Raw genomic sequence first — 20,012 nt, forward strand, 5'->3', positions numbered from 1 at the left:
GCACCTACTTCTGAAAATAACTCTACATTATTTATTGTGGTTAGGTGTCCAGGGCTAGTACAAAAAATCCAGTCCAACACACATCCCAATTTCTCCAAAGCGAGAACAAAATTTTAGAAACAAGTTTCATAGTGTTTCTATGAGGGAAAAAAAATGAGATTGGAGACTTAACGTTGTGTAACAGAAATAGAAATAGATCTTCCAGCTGCTCCACTCCCATTTTCATTCTAAGCAACTGGTGGTGACTTCTGAGCCTTTCGCAGGGTGAGAGCAGGAGAAGATTTAAGATGGAAAGTCAGTTAGAGGGAGAGGAGAAAGATAGGGATGACAGGAAAATATGGGCATGGAAAGCAGTAGCTGTGTGTCCTTGTTTCAAGCTGTCACACTTTTTTCCTTTCAGTTATCCTCAGGGAGTACTCTGGCAATAAAAATAACAACAATCATTTATTGAGACACTTACTGAACTAGAGGCATAGTCTTAAGTGATTTTAACATGTAATCAGTCCTGTTAATAACCCTGAGAGGAAAGTATTATTCTTCTAGTTCTTATAGATGAGAAAACTGAGGTTTAGAGAGGTTAAGAAATGATGCCAAGATCATGCAGAGCTGAGAGACAGAGCCAACCTGCAACAGCCATCAGAGTTGCCCAAACTGCCAACAAAGGGAAGGACCCAGGTCTGGTTGCACTTTGTACGATTTTCACACAACACCTCAAGCAGAGAATTTTCTTGGAAACATGTCCAGCTTCTCTTGTATTGGGTCTGCCTTCTCATGGGTGGGGCAGGGGAGTGGCTGCCATCTTCAGAGAGAATGGTACTCTCCAGGGCTTTGGTTTGTCTGCCTCCCACCCCCTTCCACTCTTATAGGGGTTCCCTTGTATGGAACAAGTTAGTTTTCTCTTGCTGCTTTAAAGATTCTCTGTTTTTAACCTCTGATTATAAATGTGTCTTGGTGTAGATCTCTTTGAGCTCATCTTATTTGAACTCCCTGGGCTTCCTGGATCTTCTTCCAGAAAGGTCAGGAAAGTTTTCAGCCCTTATTTACTCAAATAAGTTTTCTGCCTCTTTCTGTCTCTCTTCTCCTTCTGAGACCCCTATAATGTGAAATTTGTTCCACTTCATGTTGTCCCATAGATCCCTTAGGTTATCTTCACTTTTAAAATTATTTTTTTCTTTTTTCTACTTTGTTTGTTTAGTTATATTGCACTGACTTCCAGGTCACTCATTCTTTTTCAGCTTCCTCTGGGCTGCTGTTGAATTCCTCTAGTATTTTTCAATTCAGCTATTATATTTAGTTTTGTGACTTTCATTTGATATTTGTTATCCTTTCTATCCCTTTGTTGAAGTTCCCTCCAAGTTCATTCACTCTTTCCCTGAGATTGGTTAGCATCTTTACGACCAGAATTTTGGACTCTTTATCAAGTAGATAATATCTTCATTTCAGTAAGGCTTTTCCCCCTCCTAGGTTTTATCTTGTTCATTTGTTTTTCATTGCATATATTCATTACTTATGAAACATGTAGTGACTCAAGATGCTCTTTAAAAAAAGATTTACTTTGGCTTCTGGACAACGGTTAATGGAAGTGCCAGTCGCCTTAATCTACAGTGTGATAAAGTTGAAGATAGGTTTCCATCTTTGGGATGATGTTACGGACTGAATGTGACTTCTACGCCCTCCAATTCATATGCTGAAGCCCTATCCTTAATGTGAATGCATTTAAAGAAAGAAACTTTAAGCAGGTAATTAAGTTTAAATGAGGTCTTAAAGATGCAGCCCTAAACCAATAAGGACTGGTGTTCTTATTAGAAGAGGAAGAGATTTGGTGTGTGCATGTACAGACGGGAAAGGCCATGCAAAGATACAGTAAGAGAGCAGTCTGCAAGCCAGGAAGAGATGCCTACCAGAAATAAACCATACTGACACTTTTATCTTGAACTTCCTGCCTCCAGTACTATGAGAAGTTAAATTTCTGTTGTTGAAGCCAGGCAGTCTGCGCTATTCTGTTACGGCTACCTGAGCAAACTAATACAGGTGATGATGTATTTTTTGTCTGCTCTAACACTAGGATAGAATCCCATCCCATTCTGAATGTTGTCAAGGTAGATGCCTTTGAACATCCACAGTGCTCTTGATGTGTTAATGGTCAATATTCACACAAAGTTCATTTAGGTGAATAAGATGGGTGATGGAGTTATCACCAGTTTTAATCAAACACTAGGTCTTGCTAATTTCCTTGAGTAGCTCATATAGGGAATGTAGGAACGAAAGTATATATAAGTTGATGAATTGATAGTTAAATAGTTTTTCAGAAGAAACAGACTGCTTCCCCCAGTTATATTCTCTAATAAGATGCCATATCTCATTCTTCTTTCTCGTCAATGTGAAGTCATATTTGGTTCATCTGGATACCTCTATAGTTATCAGAAATGTATGTATGGGGTGGACAGGGGTGTGGGATGATGAAAAACGAATATATTACATAAATTGGCTACAGAGCACTTGAATCATTCAAGAGTTTGGGTATCAGTGAGACAGATAAAACTGGCATTCTGAATCATGAAATACTTTGCAGTTCTCAAGAATGTATCAACAGCAGGAATTCTTTTTCTTGGGTGTAGTGTTATAACACGAGAGAGAGAGAGAAGGACAGAGAGGAAGTTAGTTCACTACAGGTGAAACTTGCAGACTGGAGCAGGCAATTCACAATTTTGTATTACCCACAGTTTTGCTTCTGAGTTTCCAGGACAGGTAACTTTGGAGCACTAAGGCTATGCAATAGCTCATAATCTAATGCTGAAAGTTATTTTAAAAGAATGGATTCCCTGAATATTGTGAGTACAAGTAGCACAATTATAGTAAGATTCCAGTCTCTTAAGATTATTATTAGAAAAGAGCAGGAATTATTGATTCCATTACAATAAAGTAATAAATCCTATAAAAAAAGAAAAAAAAATAATCGGGGTAGAGTGAAACTAGGTTTAGTAAAGTTAGAAACCATCACAACAAGAGGCCAAGTTATACACTCCCCACTTACCAATAACATCCTGTTTTTTTCTTTCATCAGTGGCTTCTAGAGTAAATGAAATTTCATAGTTGAATCATCCATTTTGTTATCTGGTACAAATTCAATGCAGGCTTCCCAGGTGGCGCTAGTGGTAAAGAATCTCCCTGCCCATGCAGGAGACATTAGAGATGTGACCCTGGGTTGGGAAGCTCCCCTGGAGGAGGGCACGGCAACCCACGCCAGTATTCTTGCCTGGAGAATCCCATGAACAGAGGAGCCTGACAGGCTACAGTCAATGGGGCCGCGAACAGTCAGACACGATGAAGCAACTTAGCATACATGCATGCACAGACTCAATGCATAAAGTTTCGGAGGACTCTGATCTGTTCTGAATCTATCTACTTCTACTCAACTTTTTACACTTCACAGCATAAAATAATTCATAACATCCAATAACATATTTTTCTATTCTACTTCTATGTCCCCTACCCCCAAATGTAGCAAATCTCTCCTTGCAATAAATGTCTTATTTTTAAAAGTTTGTTATTATTAACTTATTTAAGTTTTCTACAAACCTGCACTTATTATCGGAGAAGGCAATGGCACCCCACTCCAGTACTCTTGCCTGGAAAATCCCATGGACAGAGGAGCCTGGTAGGCTGCAGTCCATGGGGTCTCGAAGAGTCAGACACAACTGAGTGACTTCACTTTTACTTTTCACTTTCATGCATTGGAGAAGGAAATGGCAACCCACTCCAGTGTTCTTGCCTGGAGAATCCCAGGGACGGGGGAGCCTGGTGGCTGCCGTCTATGGGGTCGCACAGAGTTGGACACGACTGAGGCGACTTAGCAGCAGCAGTAGCAGCACTTATAATTCCCAATATATTTACCAAATTTGGCTCTAAATGAATGGTAACTGTTTTTTAAAAGAAAAGGATAGAAAAGGATCGACAATGATTTTTTTAAAAATGAATCTTTTTCAGATGTTGCTGTTGTTTGGTTGCTAAGTCATGTCTGACTCGTTGCAGCCCTATGGACTGCAGCACGCCAGGCTTCCCTGTCCTTCATTATCCCCCAGAGTTTGTTCAGATTCGTGTCCACTGAGTCACTGATGCTACCTAACCATCTCATCCTCTGCCACTTCCTTCTTCTGCCTTCAATCTTTCCCAGCATCAAGATCTTTCCCAGTGAGTCAGTTCTTCACATCAGGTAGCCAAAGTACTGGAGCTTCAGCTTCAGCATCAGTCCCTCCAATGAATATTCAGGACTGATTTCCTTTAGGATGGACTGGTTTGCTCTTCTTGGTGTCCAAGGGAGTCTCAAGAGTCTTTTCAGCACAATTTTAAAGCATCAATTCCTTGGCACTCAGCCTTCTTTACATCCAACTCTCACATCCATACACGACTACTGGAAAAACCATAGCTTTGACTATATGGACCTTTGTTGGCAAAGTGATGTCTTTGCTTCTTAATCCTCTTCATATAAAACTTCACAAATTATAAGCTCTTACACAATACCTCATAAAACCAAACAGTTTAAAAAATTCTAGCTTAGACTATCATAATGAGAAGGGCAACATTACAGACTGAATCATAAGACTTGTCATGTAACTTTGAAGTAGGCAATGTTCAGACTTTTTCTAATTCTAGCAATTGTCTTACAAGTTCATGCTAAGGTCGGAATTAACAAATACTGGCCCAGGATCTCCAAAATACCTAGCAGATTGTTAATTGTTATTAAAGATTCAAAGGGCTAGGAGGAATACTCTAAAATTTCATAATCAAATGAATCAGATACTTGTTTTTCAATCAGAAGTCACTTACTAAGTGAAGACAATGAGCTGGATAGACGCTCACAAGCAGATGCTCCCTGTTCAGCAAAGAACTGCAAAAGTCTTTTGTATCTGAGGGTGTCTACATGTCTGCTCCATGCTCACTGGTCTATGTCTACATGTCTCAAGTTCAACATCCCAGGAGGGTTCTAAGTGGTCTGACAAATCACTGTTTCCCTCAGAGCACAGCCTTCATACCAAACTACTTTAAACCACTCATTCTTCAAACCATTTATCACTCACTCTTCATGCTAGCTGCCCTTTTTATTGGGCTCCCAACACTGGCTCACCACTTGTGACTAGGGCAATGGTGTCAGGCCATTTCAGTGGAACCATTTATGGTACTTTTGGTCACCAGGGGTTATGGTTGTGACAGACATTCTCAGAGGTAAAAGACCCACTACACTATATATATATATATTTTTTTTTTTTCTCACTGGAGTTAATTCACGAGTAGTCAGCTGTAAAATATTACATTTATTGAATCATCATAATTATGGTTTAAGTGTATTTTCTGTAGGATCCTCATTTGTATTTTCCTTTTAGACTTGGGGAGTTTTGAACGAACCAGAGATGGTTCCAATTAAGGGGAAGGGAGAGAACAGAGAGAGAGAGAGAGAGAGAGAATGGGAAACACTTCAGAGGCTGAGAGATTTGAGTCAAGGTTATTCAGGTGCCATCAAAGTAGAATCCTGGATTCCATGCAGTGGGGTCTTCTATTCAACACACTTCACACCATAATCTCATTTTTACATTTTGTCTTGTTGTCTAAAATCAAAACAGCAAAATCAAAAGAATAAAAATAACAGGAGTTCTCAAATTCTCTATTTAAATATTCCTCACTTAGAGTTGGAGAAGGCAATGGCACCCCACTCCAGTACTCTTGCCCAGAAAATCCCATGGATGGAGGAGCCTGGTAGGCTGCAGTCCATGGGGTCGCTAAGAGTCGGGCACGACTGAGCAACTTCACTTTCATGCATTGGAGAAGGAAATGGCAACCCACTCCAGTGTTCTTGCCTGGAAAATCCCAGGCAAGACGGGGGAGCCTGGCGGGCTGCTGTCTATGGGGTTGCACAGAGTCGGACACGACTGAAGTGACTTAGCAGCAGCAGCACTTAGAGTTAAGCTCAGTTAAGGGTCTGAGCTGAACTGATCTGACTCATTTCTAAGCCTGCTAGAATCACCCTTTTCTCTGATCTCTGTCTATATCTCTGCAGGTCCTGGTCAACAGCATGGATGGTGTGTGCCCTTAGTCTCAGGGAGCACTCAGCCAGCCTGCCTGAGTCATAAAGGAACTACAGCAGAATGTCTTCCTAGAGGTAAGTGATTTGTTATATCATCTTTAGTCAAAGGATAAAAACACTACAGATATTTTGATTTTTGTTTTTTGTTTATCGCCAGTTCACTATAACTAAACTGAAAAGGCTTATGAATTCACATAGTGCCAACTTGAATGACCAGGTGCAGTAACTTTTCTTGTTGAAATAAAAACTTAACCCCAACAGGCACATACGTAGCTTCTATACCTGATTCTTACTCTCCCCTCATGTATCATCCTTTTTCCTTACACAGCTGCTGAGACCTTATTTCCTTTGGGGGGGGAAAAAAATGGGATTTCACCCTTTTCCCAATTCAGGTACTAACTAAACTTCTTTTTCTTAGTGATTTGAGTCAAGCCCATGCCAAATTCTTATGAAAAGAGGAACCAAGTACACTGCTTTTCACACTAACAAATAATTCCATTAAAATACATCTCATATGGCCTCACAATTGCACTTTTTAGCAGAATGATAGCCTGGGCCAAAGCCCATCACAAAAAAAGACATGAGAAAAGTGAAAAGCTCATCACACCAGAAAACTCACACTGATGTTGGACTAACCAATGAGTTCATCTTATGGTGCTAATTTTTCTCCATTCTAGCCTTTAAAGAGACGCTTCCACCTGGAAAGATGAATGGAACTTAAAAGATGGTGGAGTGAGCTGATGGGATACAGTACCTTCTGATTTAGACAAAGGTGCCTTTTGGAAACTATCAAAGTTTCCAAAAGTAAGTGGTTACACAGAAAAATTAAAGAAATTAAATGGAATCATCCTAATCAGGGAGTAGATTTTAAAATATACGTGTAATATATGTGTGTTTAAAATCTAACCTCACTCTGAGCAATTTCAGAGGCTGAAGTCTTACTGCATTAATCATAATGGTTAGGTGTTGGCTCTGCTTATCCTAAACTCAGACAAGCTAAAAGGAAGGGAGATTAATCTGATAAAGGCATCAGTACTTCTAATCGGACTGATGGGAAAGTGTAATACGGGTGTATGAGATGAGACAATGTTGGGTGAATTATAGCGAAGTGATGAACTACCTTGAAGCTGAAGCAATCAAATAGATAGCTCTCAAAATTACCAAGGCATCTTTATTCAACACTTCGGGACAAGTATTCCCAACTCAGCCTTCTTTACAAAGAGCAGAAGCACTTTGTTGTATTTGGTGAAATGAAATCTTAATAGAAGAGCATCGGCTAAGGCTGCTACCCATCACTTACCAAAATTAAATGCTAGATATTAATTTCCTTTCTAAGAGGAGGAGATGACATTTTGATATTATTTTCAATTCACAAAATAGTTAAAAATCCCAGAGAAGAGTGAATGAACAGTTTTTAAAAATGTCTCTCACATATTTGTGCATTGTGCACTCTTTTTAATTAAAAGGAATGTGAAACATTTGTTGCTCATCCTTGTCTTATAAATAATTTAGCAAGCCATTATTTTGTATTCAGAAAAAAAAAGATAATTGTCTATAAATTATTATGATTGAATACAATAAAGTCAAGATATCTTGTAATTGGTAGGGAAGAGCAAATAGTTCCTTCTGGAGTATTTTGTTTTGCTCCTGTCTGATAGATAAAAATTTCAAAAAATGAGACCATAAAGAAATATCCCCCTAAAAGCTACCCCTAATCTCACTATCAAGAGATAACTACCATTAACAGTTTTGCCTTACACAAATGCATACATACATATGTAATATATAAATAAGCACATGCAATTCTGTTTTATATATATACATATACATTATATATATGTGTGATGTGTACACATACATGCATGCACATATATATATTTAATGAAATCAGACTACACAGTTATCTTTGAATCCAGCTTTCTTTTCTTAAAAATATATTGTAGGCATTTTTTCAAATTAATAGGGAAAGATCTATGTTAACATATTTAACAATGTCACAGTACTACATTTTATGTGTCTATCATTTAACTTAACATACTAGTAAATGCTTCCCTGGTGGCTCAGATGGTAAAGAATTTTCCTGTAATGCAGGAGACCTGGGTTCAGTCCCTGGGTTGGGAAGATCCCCTGGAGAAGGGAATGGCTACCCACTCCAGTATTTTGGCCTGGAGAATTCCATGGACAGAGGAGCCTGGTAGGCTACAGTCCATGGGGTCACAAAGAGTCAGACATGACTGAGCAACTTCACTCACATACCAGTGAATATTCAAGTTGTTTTCAACCTTGCCACTATGAACAGGATACATCTTTGATTTAAAACCTGAAGTCATACAAATATGAAAAATTTTATTTAGGCTACTTCATGCTGTGAAACATGAATACTAGACAAATACTCCAATGAGTAATGATACTTTATAAACCTTGAAACTGTAATCCCACTTGGCATTATATGTATGTTTTTCTATTAGCTCAGAATATTTCATATTTCCTCTAGTGTATTCCTTTGGAGGAGTCACAGAGTGGTTATTGTTCTCTGCATTTAACTATTGACTTCCGGTTGAAGCATCCAGTTATAAATGGGAGAGAGGAAACTAACTAAGTCTGAGGAACATAGTTGCTTGTATCTATTTTGTGTTCTTTCCAACAGACCACAGCCTTCCCCAGCTGTTCTTGGTGTGGGAGGACCCTGGGGAATTAACTAGCCTGATTCCACATTCCTGTCTCTTTGCTTCAACTGTAGTGCTCTATTCTGCCTTCATCCAATATCTTGTTTAACTTTGGCTGAAAATGTCAGAATACCTCTGATTAGGCTTCCTTCGACTGTAATCACTTCTGTACTCTAAAACACCTTAGATTAATTAAATGCAGTATTCATTGAGAGTTTATTTTGTGATCTTGAATTTTATGTGGCGATCTATGTTCTCTAGTCTGCAAACTGCTCATCAGAGACCCAAGATGCTATTTACTTGAAATTCCCTAAAGGTAACTCGCAATTTAAATAACACATATTGAATATAGTATTTTAAACAATACTGTACCATACAGTAATGAGAAATATTTTAGGTTGTGGATACCATCAATACTTTCTCGTTGTATTATGTAAAACTATTTATCTACTGTTTTAATTAATTTAAAGAGGAAGGTCCTTCAGGTATTAGTTCTACTTTGAATTTATTTTGAAGAGATTTGAAATACAAAATCCATGATTTTCAAATGTTGAAAACCATTAGACTAGAATGAAAGTAATATATGGAGCTGTATTTCATAAATTATAGTAGCATGGTTTTTTAAATGCTTCATAGTTAAGTCAATCTCATTTGATTTTTTATATTATTTACTATAGTAGTTTTTGAAGTACCTTTTAGTAAAAATGCATACCTTTATACAATTTGTCCAGCTTTTGAATACATTTTTCCATATTTTGAGAAGAGATCAAATGATGGCAATACAGTTTGGAAATCCTAGGAGGAAAAAGATCAACAATTACCAAATAGGTCTTAACTGATTTACAGTATTTTGTTATAATTTATATTAAACTGCTAGATAGATATCATCTAACTGCACAGCAAACCTCCCATCACATCCACACACACACACAAAAAACAAAATTAGCAGTTAATTTTTATTAGTTGAAAGCCAGATACATGAAGCTTTCTTAAGCACATAGTTTTGTTCTGTTTTTTAAGTTTTTAAGACTGCGTGGATCACAACAAACTGTGGGAAATTCTTAATAAGATGGGAATACCAGACCACCTTACCTGTCTCCTGAGAAACCTGTGTGCAGGTCAAGCAGCAACAGTTAGAACTGAACACTGAACAACTGACTGGTTCAAAACTGGGAAAGAAGTATGACAAGGCAGTATACTGTCACCCTATTTAACTTATATGCAGAGTACATCAGATGAAATGCCGGGCTGGAAGCATCACAAGCTGGGATCAAGATTGCCAGGAGAAATATCAACAACCTCAGATATGCAGATATGATATCATTATGTGTATATGGCCGGAAGCAAAGAGGAACTAAAGGGCCTCTTGATGAAGATGAAAGAGAAGAGTGAAAAAGCTGGCTTAAAACTCAACAGTCATAAAACTAAGATCATGGCATCCAGTGCCATCACCTCATGGCAAACAGGAGAAAAAGTAGAAACAGGGACAGCTTTTATTTTCCTGGGCTCCAAAATCACTGCAGATGGTGACTGCAGCCATGAAATTAAAAGATACTAGCTCCTTGGAAGGAAAGCTATGACAAGCCTAGAGAGTGCATTAAAAAGCAGAGATATCACTTTGCCAACAAAGGTCCATATAGTCAAAGCTATGGTTTTTCTAGTAGTCATGTACAGATATGAGAAAAAAAAAAGTGAAAATATTAGTCATTCAGTTGTGTCTTACTCTTTGTGACCCCATGGGCTGTAGCCTGCCAGGAATGTTCCATGGAATTCTCCAGGCAAGAATACTGGAGTGGGTAGCCATTCTCTACTCCAGAGGATCTTTCCAACCCAGGGATCAAACCCAGTCTTCTGCATTGCAGACAGATTCTTTACCATCTGAGCCACCAGGGAAGCCCATGGATGTGAGAGTTGGACCATAAAGAAGACTGAGCACTGAAGAATTGATGCTTTCTAACTGTGGTGCTGCAGAAGACTCTTGAGAGTCCCTTGGACAGCAAGGAGATTAAACCAGTCAATCCTAAAGGAAATCAACCCTGAACATTCATTGGAAGGACTGATGCTGAAGATGAAGCTCCAATACTTTGGCTAGCCGATGTAAAGAGCTGACTTATTGGAAAAGATCCTATTGCTGGGAAAGATTGAAGGCAGGAGGAGAAGGGAGTGACAGAGGATGAGATGGTTGGACAGTATTACAGACTCAATGGACATAAGTTTGAGCAAACTCCGGGAGATAGTGAAGGACAGGGAAGCCTGGCGTGCTGCAGTCCATCAGGTCACAAAGAGCTGGACATGATTTAGTGACTAAACAACAACAGCCAACTAACAATGTTGTGATAGTTTCACACGCACAGCAAAGTGACTCAGCCACACATATACATGTATCCATTCTCCACCAAATTTCCCTCCCCTTCAGGCTGCCACATAACATTGAGCAGAGTCCCCTGTACAGTAGGACCTTGTTCATTATCCATTTTAGTATAGCAGTGTGAACATGTCCATACCAAACTCCCTAACTCTCCCTTCCGGTAACCATAAGTTCATTCTCTAAGCCTGTGAGTCAAATACATAGTTTTTAAGAGTTGTAGATGACAGCCTGGAGAAGTTCTGAGCAACACAATGGCATGGGCCCCTGTCTGCATAGAGCTCACAGTCTACATGTTTTACCTTGACCTGGACAATGGTGGATTTAGCTCCTTTGGTGACACAATTTTTCTTCTGCATTTCCCCTCAATGAATTGTCTCTAGCAAAACCCCTGTTTACTGAACATGTTACTTCTCAGTCTTTATACTTAGAGATGCCTCCACCTCAACGGCTTTATCTCTGTATCCTCATGGTTCATTCCTCCCTTTCATCACATCCCTGTTCAAAGAGACCTTTTGTGACTACCTGCACATAAAACAATACCCCTGAAACGCTCTATTATTTTAAATGGTCCTATTTTCTTCACAGCTATTACTACTCTTTAATACTGTATATTTATTTTGTGTCCTGCATGAGATTATAAGCTTCATTCGGGGAAGTGCCCTGTTTTGTGCAAAAGAGTATTTGCTGACTGAATGAATGAAAAGGGAAGGGTGTTACATCCAAATACTTAAAACAGAGGGACACTTGCGGTAAGTATCACAGAACTGATTCACACAAATGCTGAGGAAGTGCGGAAGGAAGAGAGGACAAATCATTTTTTGTTGAGTAACCAAAGAAGCAGCATTTGACTGAGAACAGAAACGAATGCTTTTCAGGCATGTTAAACTGGCAGTCATTAGAGAGGTGAAACACTAAATGGACAGTGGATTTTGTAAGTAAGTGGTCAGACCATATAAAAGCATATGTTTCTCCTTTGCAAAGGATGTTTATCCTCAATGGAAATGATTCGGGGTAATTTTATTTAAGAAAACCTCCGAAGGAAGGACCTCTGCCCAGGGTCGACCTCTTTAGAGGGTTCCTGCATTACAAACATACAGAAAATAAGTGTATTGAAGAATATGCAGGAACCTTTGTCACTAGTGATCTGGCTCTCCCCTCTGGCACAATAGAGCCCCAACTCTAAGTATCGGCTTCTATGAATAACGCTATTCAGGCCCCAGGGAAAAGCCCCACATCTGTTGCTTTGTGTTTATGGAACAAAAGCGACTAAGCCCAAGTGACATGAAGGACAAGAGGTTGTAACAGACACTGCTTTAGAGTATGAAAAAAATCTGCGTGACAAAAATGCTTAAGTAAAAGACAAATTCATTAGTTTGAGCAAAATCCTTCCTTTTGGATAGCATGAACGCAACAGAACTTTATATAATGAAGTATTATTTTCTTGGGGTGCTGAAATCCATATTCTGGCTTTCTTTCTATTTGATACTGTGATTCTAGGGGCACTCAGTAATCGACGTAGCATTTGCAAGAGTAGCACATGACACAGAGGGTATATTTTGAGATAGTAAGTAATTCATATTACTTTTAAACTTGAATGTCTGAGGGTAGGCATATGCGTGAAGCATTACTGTGATTTTTTACCATTAGCAATGATGAATCCTGAAGACGAGAATAATGAACAACTTGTTCTATAAATATTTATGTGCAACAATAATCTAGGTTTCAAGACAGTAAATGAAAAGGTTAGTTTTGTGCAAATGATCTTAAACTTTTGATAATTGTAGCTATGTTTTTAATATATATTTTTATAACTGTATTTATATATTTAGTTTTGGCTGTGCTGGGTCTTCCTTGCTGCACAGGCTTTTCTCTGGTTTTGGAGAGTGGCGGCTACTCTCGAGTTGCGGTGATTGGGCTTCACGTTGTAGTGGCTTCTCTTGTTCTAGAGCGCAGGCTCTAGGGCGTGTTAGCTTCAGTAGCTGTAGCACATGGGCTCAGCGGCTGCCATTCCAGGGCTCTAGAACTCAGGCTCAAGAGTTGTTCTATTAGCAGCTCTGCGGCATGCAGGATCTTCCAGGACCAGGGATTGAACGCATGTTGCCTTCATTGGCAGGTGGATTCTTTATCACTGAGCCACCAGGGAAGCCACAGCTATGTTTTTTATCTTATTATAACAAACAATTTTTGTTATTTAAAATGTTTATTTCTAATTTTTTCCTCTTTAAAAAAATGAAATATAATTGATTTATAATACTTTATCAGTTTTAGGTATACAGCATGCTGCTACTGCTGCTGCTAAGTCACTTCAGTCGTGTCCAACTCTGTGCGACCCCATAGACGGCAGCCACCAGGCTCCCCCGTCCCTGGGATTCTCCAGACAAGAACACTGGAGTGGGTTGCCATTTCCTTCTCCAATGCATGAAAGTGAAAAGTGAAAGTGAAGTCGCTCAGTCGTGTCCGACTCTTCGAGACCCCATGGACTGCAGTCTACCAGGCTCCTCCATCCATGGGATTTTCCAGGCGAGAGTACTGGAGTGGGGTGTCATCGCCTTCTCCATACAGCATAGTGATTCAGTATTTATACAGATTATACTCCATTGAAAGTTATTATAAGATACTGAGTATAATTCCATGTGCTATACCATATATCCTGTTGCTTATCTGTTTTACAATAGTATTTAGTGTCTCTTGATTCTCTACTCCTAGTTTTCCCCTCTCCTTCCCTCTCCCCTTTAGCAACCGGTGGTCGTTTTCTCCATCTGTAAGTCTGTTTTTGTTTTGTGCATACTTTTTTTGTATTATTTTTAGCTTATGCATATAAATGATACCATATAGTATTTTTCTTTTACTGTCTGATATCCATTAGAAATACATTTCTACATGAAATGAGGAACATTAGAGAATAAATAGATGAAGGGAAAGATCTTAATTAATCTTACAAATAACAGTCTTGTTCAAAATAATAACAACAACAATGTAATCAGTGATTATAGCTTATGGATAAGATAAATAAATGACAACAATATTATAGGGAATGGGAGGGAGGAGCTGGGAATAATCTGTTAAAAGGTAGGTGAACTGCCCATGAAATAATATAGTGTTATTTGAAAGTGGACTTGGATTAGTCATAAATGTATATTCCAAACTCTAGAGTAACCACTAAAAAAAATTTTTTTAAGAAGTAGAATTGATGTGCTAAGAGGAGAAAAAAATGAAATCATATAAATGCTAAATTAAAACTAGCAAAGCCAGAAAGAGTGGAAGGCAAAACCAAAACAAAAAACCAACAAAGAACAAGGTAATGAATGGAAAACAGATATAAATACATAGATACTAATCCAATTATATTAATATCACTTTAAGTGTGATTTTAAATATACTAATAAATAGTATATTTAAATAAACTAATAAAAGGCAGTTACTGTGGATACAAAACAAGACCCAACTATATAGTGGGTACATGAAACCTGTATGCTGTGCTTAGTCACTCAGTCATGTTCGACTCTTTGTGACCCTTTGGACTGCAGCCCACCAGGCTCTTCTGTCCATGGGATTTTTCAGGCAAGAATACTGGAGTGGGTTGCCATTTCCATCTGAGCTATCAGAGAAGCCCATATGAAACCTACTTTAAATTAAAAAAAAAAAAACAGATTAAAAGTGAAGGGATGGAGAAAGATATACCATCTAACATTAATTAAAAGAAAGTTGAAGTAGACACATTAATTTCAGACAAAACAGACTTCACGATGAGAATTATCTGGAATAAAGACAGGCATTACATGATAAAGGGGTCAATTCTGGAAGAAGACATAACTGTCCTTAATGTGTATGTACCTAACAACAGAGCATCAAAATATATGAAGTAAAAACTAATAGAACTGCAAGAAACGATAGACAAATTCGCTACTGTAATTGGAGTCTTCAATACCGCTTTATAAATAACTGACAGACCCAGCAGGCAGAATGTCAGTAAGGATACAATTGAACTGAACAGCACCGTCACTCAACTGGATGTAACTGGCATTTATAGACTTCTTCATCCAACAATAACCACACACTCTTCTCAAGCTCTCATGGACTATTCACCAAGATAGATCACATTCTGAGCCATAAATCGTACCTCAACAATTTCAAAACAGTAGACATCATACAAAGTATGCTTTTAGACCATGATGAAATTAAACTGAAAATTAATACCAAAAAGACAGTGTAAAATTTCTGGGTATATTTGGAGATTAAATAACACATTACTAAATAGTATATAGTCAAAGAAAAAAAATGTCAAGAAAAAAATATTTTGAGTTAAAACTAAAATACAACCTGTCAAAATTTGTGGGATGCAGCAAAAGCAGTGTCTAGAGGGAAATTTATAACAGTGAAGTCATATAGTAGAGAAGATGAAAGATCTCGAGTCATTAACCTAAGCTTCCACTTAGAAACTAGAAGCTAGTTTCTAGGAAACTAGGAAAAGCGTAGATTAAACCCAAAGTAAGCCAAAGAAAATAAAATCAGAGTCGAATCTGAAAACAGGAAATCAATAGAAAAAAAATCAGCAAAACAAAAACTAGTTCTTTCAACAAGTGACAAATACCTAGTCAGGCTAAGAAAAAAGAAAGAAGATACGACTTACAAATATTAGAAATGAAAGCTGAACCATCACTACTGATCCCACAACATTAAAAGGATAATAAAGGAATGTTATGAACAACTCTGTTCATAAATTTGATAACTTAGGTGAAATGGACCAGTCAAGGAAGTCACAGTCTACTAAAACTCAAACAGGAGAAATAATCTGAATAGGTCTATATTTATTTGTAAAAAATGAATAAATAATTAAAAACTTTCCAAAACAGGCCCAGATGATTTCACTGGTGAATGATACCAAACAAAGAAGAAACGATACCAATTCTTTGTAATTCCTTTCAGAGTACAGAAGCACGGGAAGCACTTTCTAATTCATTCTGCTTCATCATCTATAAAACGGAGATATCTTGCACGATTGGTATGAGGATTAAATAGGATAAAACACTTGGCATTTGCCATTAGTTTCTTCCTCTGCCTTTCATTCAAGGGTAAAAATCTGTTCATATTCTATCCACCATGTGCTTTTAAAAGTTAAATAAACTCCATTTACACATATGAGAGACTGATTATGGTACAATAATGTAGTGAAACAGGACTGAAAGAATTTTGATCATATCTTCCATCAGTAAAAATATTTTAAGCATCCTCAATATATTTTGGAGAAGGCAATGGCACCCCACTCCAGTACTCCTGCCTGGAAAATCCCGTGGACAGAGGAGCCTGGTAGGCTGCAGTCCATGGGGTCGCACAGAGTCGGACGTGACTGAGCGACTTCACTTTCACTTTTCAATTTCATGCATTGGAGAAGGAAATGGCAACCCACTCCAGTGTTCTTGCCTGGAGAATCCCAGGGACAGGGGAGCCTGGTGGGCTGCTGTCTATGGGGTCGCACAGAGTCAGACACGACTGAAGCAACTTAGCAGCAGCAATATATTTTGGTTATCTGTTTGAAATTATATATGTGTAAATACAATGTGAAATAGACATACAAATGTGATAAAAATAAATAGAAGCTGTAATATTTTCTTCCTTCATTCCTTTGGATATTTTTGTGTACTTAGTTCTGGGTCCTTCTAATATAATGAGTGAGACAATAATGAATTCTGTGATATACTTTAACCTGTATGTTGCACTAACATTTGAACACCTACAGTGTATCAGCACCCTGCTACATAGCTTCCAACTAACAGTAAAACAAAGGGCTTCCCTGGTGGCTCAGCAGTAAAGAATATGCCTGCAATGTAAGAGACCTGGGTTCAATCCCTGAGTCTGGAAGATGCCCTGGAGAAAGAAATGGCAACCCACTCCAGTATTCTCGCCTGGGAAATCCCATGGACAGAGGAGCCAAGCAGGCTAAAGCCCATGGGGTTACAAAGAGTCAGACATGACTTCGCAACTAAACAACAGTGGTAACCAAAACTTAGCTGTGTCTTCCCAGGATCCCTCACAGGGAAGTGGGAGAGCCAGACAATAGGCATTGAGAGTTGTGTAGATAAACAAGGACTGACTCTTCAAGTACCTGTACTTTACATCCCGTAATAGAAAATCTTTCACAAATTCTTTATCATTCTTATTTTATTTGAAACCCTACTTTCTATTGAAAGTGAAAGTTGCTCAGTCCTATCTGACTCTTTGTGACCCCATGGACTATAGAGTCCATGGAATTCTCCAGGCCAGAATACTGGAGTGGGTAGCCTTTCCCTTCTCCAGGGGATCTTCCCAACCCAGGGATCAAACCCAGGTCTCCTGCATTGCAAGCAGATTCTTTACCAGCTGAGCCACAGGGAAGCCCACTTTCTTACCTGGCCCTATTGAACCAATGACTGTTATCTCTGGTATAGAAAGAGCTGGATTCGCCATTAAGTCAGCTTTGTTCAGTCGCTAAGTCATGTTCAACTCTTTGTGACCCCATGGACTGCAGCACGCCAGGTTCCCTGTCCTTCACTATCTCCCAGTTTGCTCAGACTCATGTCCATTGAGTCGGTGATGCCATCCAACCAGCTTTGGTTTCAGAAAAAATCGGGTGCTGGTTCTCATTTGTTTATAATATGCCTCAAATATATAAACAGACCACCCTGCCCTGGGAAACTATTTATTAGTTCAAGAAACCACCAGCACAACACTTGTGCATTGTCACTTTTGAAATGGGGGGTGAGGGACGGCTTTTCTGAAAAATAACCTCATCAAGGAAAAACACTGGGGATGTAATTCTAAATCCTGCCACAGCCCTTGCTTGCCAGAGCAGACAGCTTTTGCCATTAGGATGCCCAGCCAAACACAAATAATCCACTGCCAAAATGAGCTCCTTGGGACAATTTAGGACTCTTTGGAAGTGAACGGCTCTTTGAGCTGGAATGCAGCCCGGGTCCATTTTCAAACCCAAGTCAAAATGACAAAGAGCAAATTTCCTGGGCCACTCACCCTCAAAGTGTAAGATTACTTTAGGTTGGCAGCTGTGCTGTTTATCTAGTTATTTAAGGCTTTTCATCAGATACTCACAACCAGCTTCAATGTTGGTAAGCAGGGCAGAGCTGATACACTAAAGTAGAAAAAACCTCCAAGATTAAAAGGGAAGGATGGAAACCAAAGGTTATGCACACATTGGTCAGCTTAAAATATTCTTTTTACATATTCATATTGCAAAGATTTTCCTTAGAGCTAAACACACACACACACACACATACACACACACACAGAGAAAAAAGGAGAATGGCAAGAACTTTCAGCTGACTAGACAATACAGGAAAATATTTCCTGAAAGAGACCACAGTTAAGTCTGGGTAGTACTTGGGATTTTCCATAGTCTATAAACAAGAGTTTATTGGCAGGTTGAAAGATCACCCAGAATTATTCCTGCATGATCAAGCCTTGCTCTCATGACACGCAGAAAAGTCTGTGATGGCCCGAACATCTCCATTGTTTTGACAAAGAACATTCGTGCAATGGCTAAGAGTTCTAAGAGTTACTCTTTTTTTTTTCTGTTCACTATGAGTTTTCAGAAAGACATCCCAAAACAGTCTCTATTATTGTGCTCTTTTCAGCTCCCTTGTTTAGGATTTATTAAGTATTCATTCAATTAAATCATTTGTATATGTTTCCAAACAGCTTTTAGCTGAGTTGACAATACAACATCAATCTGAACCTAGAAAGGTAACCAAGTTCATCTGTCTGTTATGTCATGCTAGGAGTCTCACCGAGGGTATTTGTAAGGGTTCTTTGAGAACTTTAGGAGTTCTGTTCTGAGGCGGGTTCACTTTGGAGCTAAGCTGCCAGGGTGCTTGTTTCCTTGTTTGAAAGACAGAGATGAAATGATATAAAAATAATGACAGCCCACTCACAGGGCTGTTATTAGGATTACAAGAGTGCATGCTGCTGCTGCTGCTGTTAAGTCGCTTCAGTCGTGTCAGACTCTGTGCGACCCCAGAGACGGCAGCCCACCAGGCTTCCCCATCCCTGGGATTCTCCAGGCAAGAACACTGGAGTGGGTTGCCATTTCCTTCTCCAATGCATGAAAGTGAAAAGTGAAAGTGAAAGTGAAATCACTCAGTCATGTCAGACTCTTCGAAACCCCATGGACTACAGCCTACCAGGCTCCTCCATCCATGGGATTTTCCAGGCAAGAGTACTGGAGTGGGGTGCCATTGCCTTCTCCAACAAGAGTGCATAGGTAGGTTTAAAGATCCCTCAGTCATGTCTGACTCTTTGCGACCCCATAGACTGTAGCTCGCTAGGCTCCTCTGTCCATGGAATTCTCCAGGCAAGAATACTGGAGTGGGTTGCCATTTCCTTCTCCATTACGCTTACATGAGTTCATATTTACAAAGCAATTAAAACACTGTCTGGTATATAGCAAGTACTCAGTGTTAGCTATTTTCAGATAAGAAACTCTCAAAAACCCTTTAACTTTTATAAAAAGTAGTTGTGGAAAAATAACCCTAAACAGTTGCTTATTCAAAGGTCATTTATCTTTGGCTTCAGCGTGCATATTCTTATTTATAAGTAGGTACATCTAAATTCTAAAGTTGTATATTTGAGTTACTTTTAATTCTTTTTCCATTTTTATATGTTTCTTTTCCTTAACAGTTTTATCTTGTTCTTATTTAGTGCACGCTCCTTTCCCACCTTGATTATAAATGCTGAAGTGGGAAATGGTAGGCCAATATGTAAACTGAAGGGCCAATAATGGGATTTCTTGTTCGACTTTTCCATCGTGTTATGGGGTATATGGATTACAGCCATAGTAAAAGAGATACAGGACATAAAGATATATAAGAAGTAACAGGCCTAGATGCAGAAATATGGATGTACAGATAAA

General features: G+C 38.8%; 1 protein-coding gene across 6 annotated transcripts in view; it reads right to left on the bottom strand.

Moving 5' to 3' along the window:
* The window catches only part of SPATA17 (spermatogenesis associated 17), a 251,553-nt gene that overhangs the window by 5,379 nt on the left and 226,162 nt on the right, over positions 1-20,012 (bottom strand). For 4 of the 6 annotated variants that reach the window (XM_070384497.1, XM_070384501.1, XM_070384499.1 and 1 more), the window contains exon 10: positions 9,458-9,540. In XM_070384497.1, coding sequence (XP_070240598.1) covers positions 9,458-9,540 — 83 coding nt within the window. Of the gene's footprint in view, positions 1-5,316; positions 5,604-9,457; positions 9,541-20,012 lie in introns of those variants that run through there. The other 2 variants (XM_070384498.1, XM_070384500.1) reach the window with 1 other exon arrangement.

Source organism: Bos mutus, chromosome 16 (assembly GCF_027580195.1).
Source record: "Bos mutus isolate GX-2022 chromosome 16, NWIPB_WYAK_1.1, whole genome shotgun sequence".
Classification (NCBI taxonomy): domain Eukaryota; kingdom Metazoa; phylum Chordata; class Mammalia; order Artiodactyla; family Bovidae; genus Bos; species Bos mutus.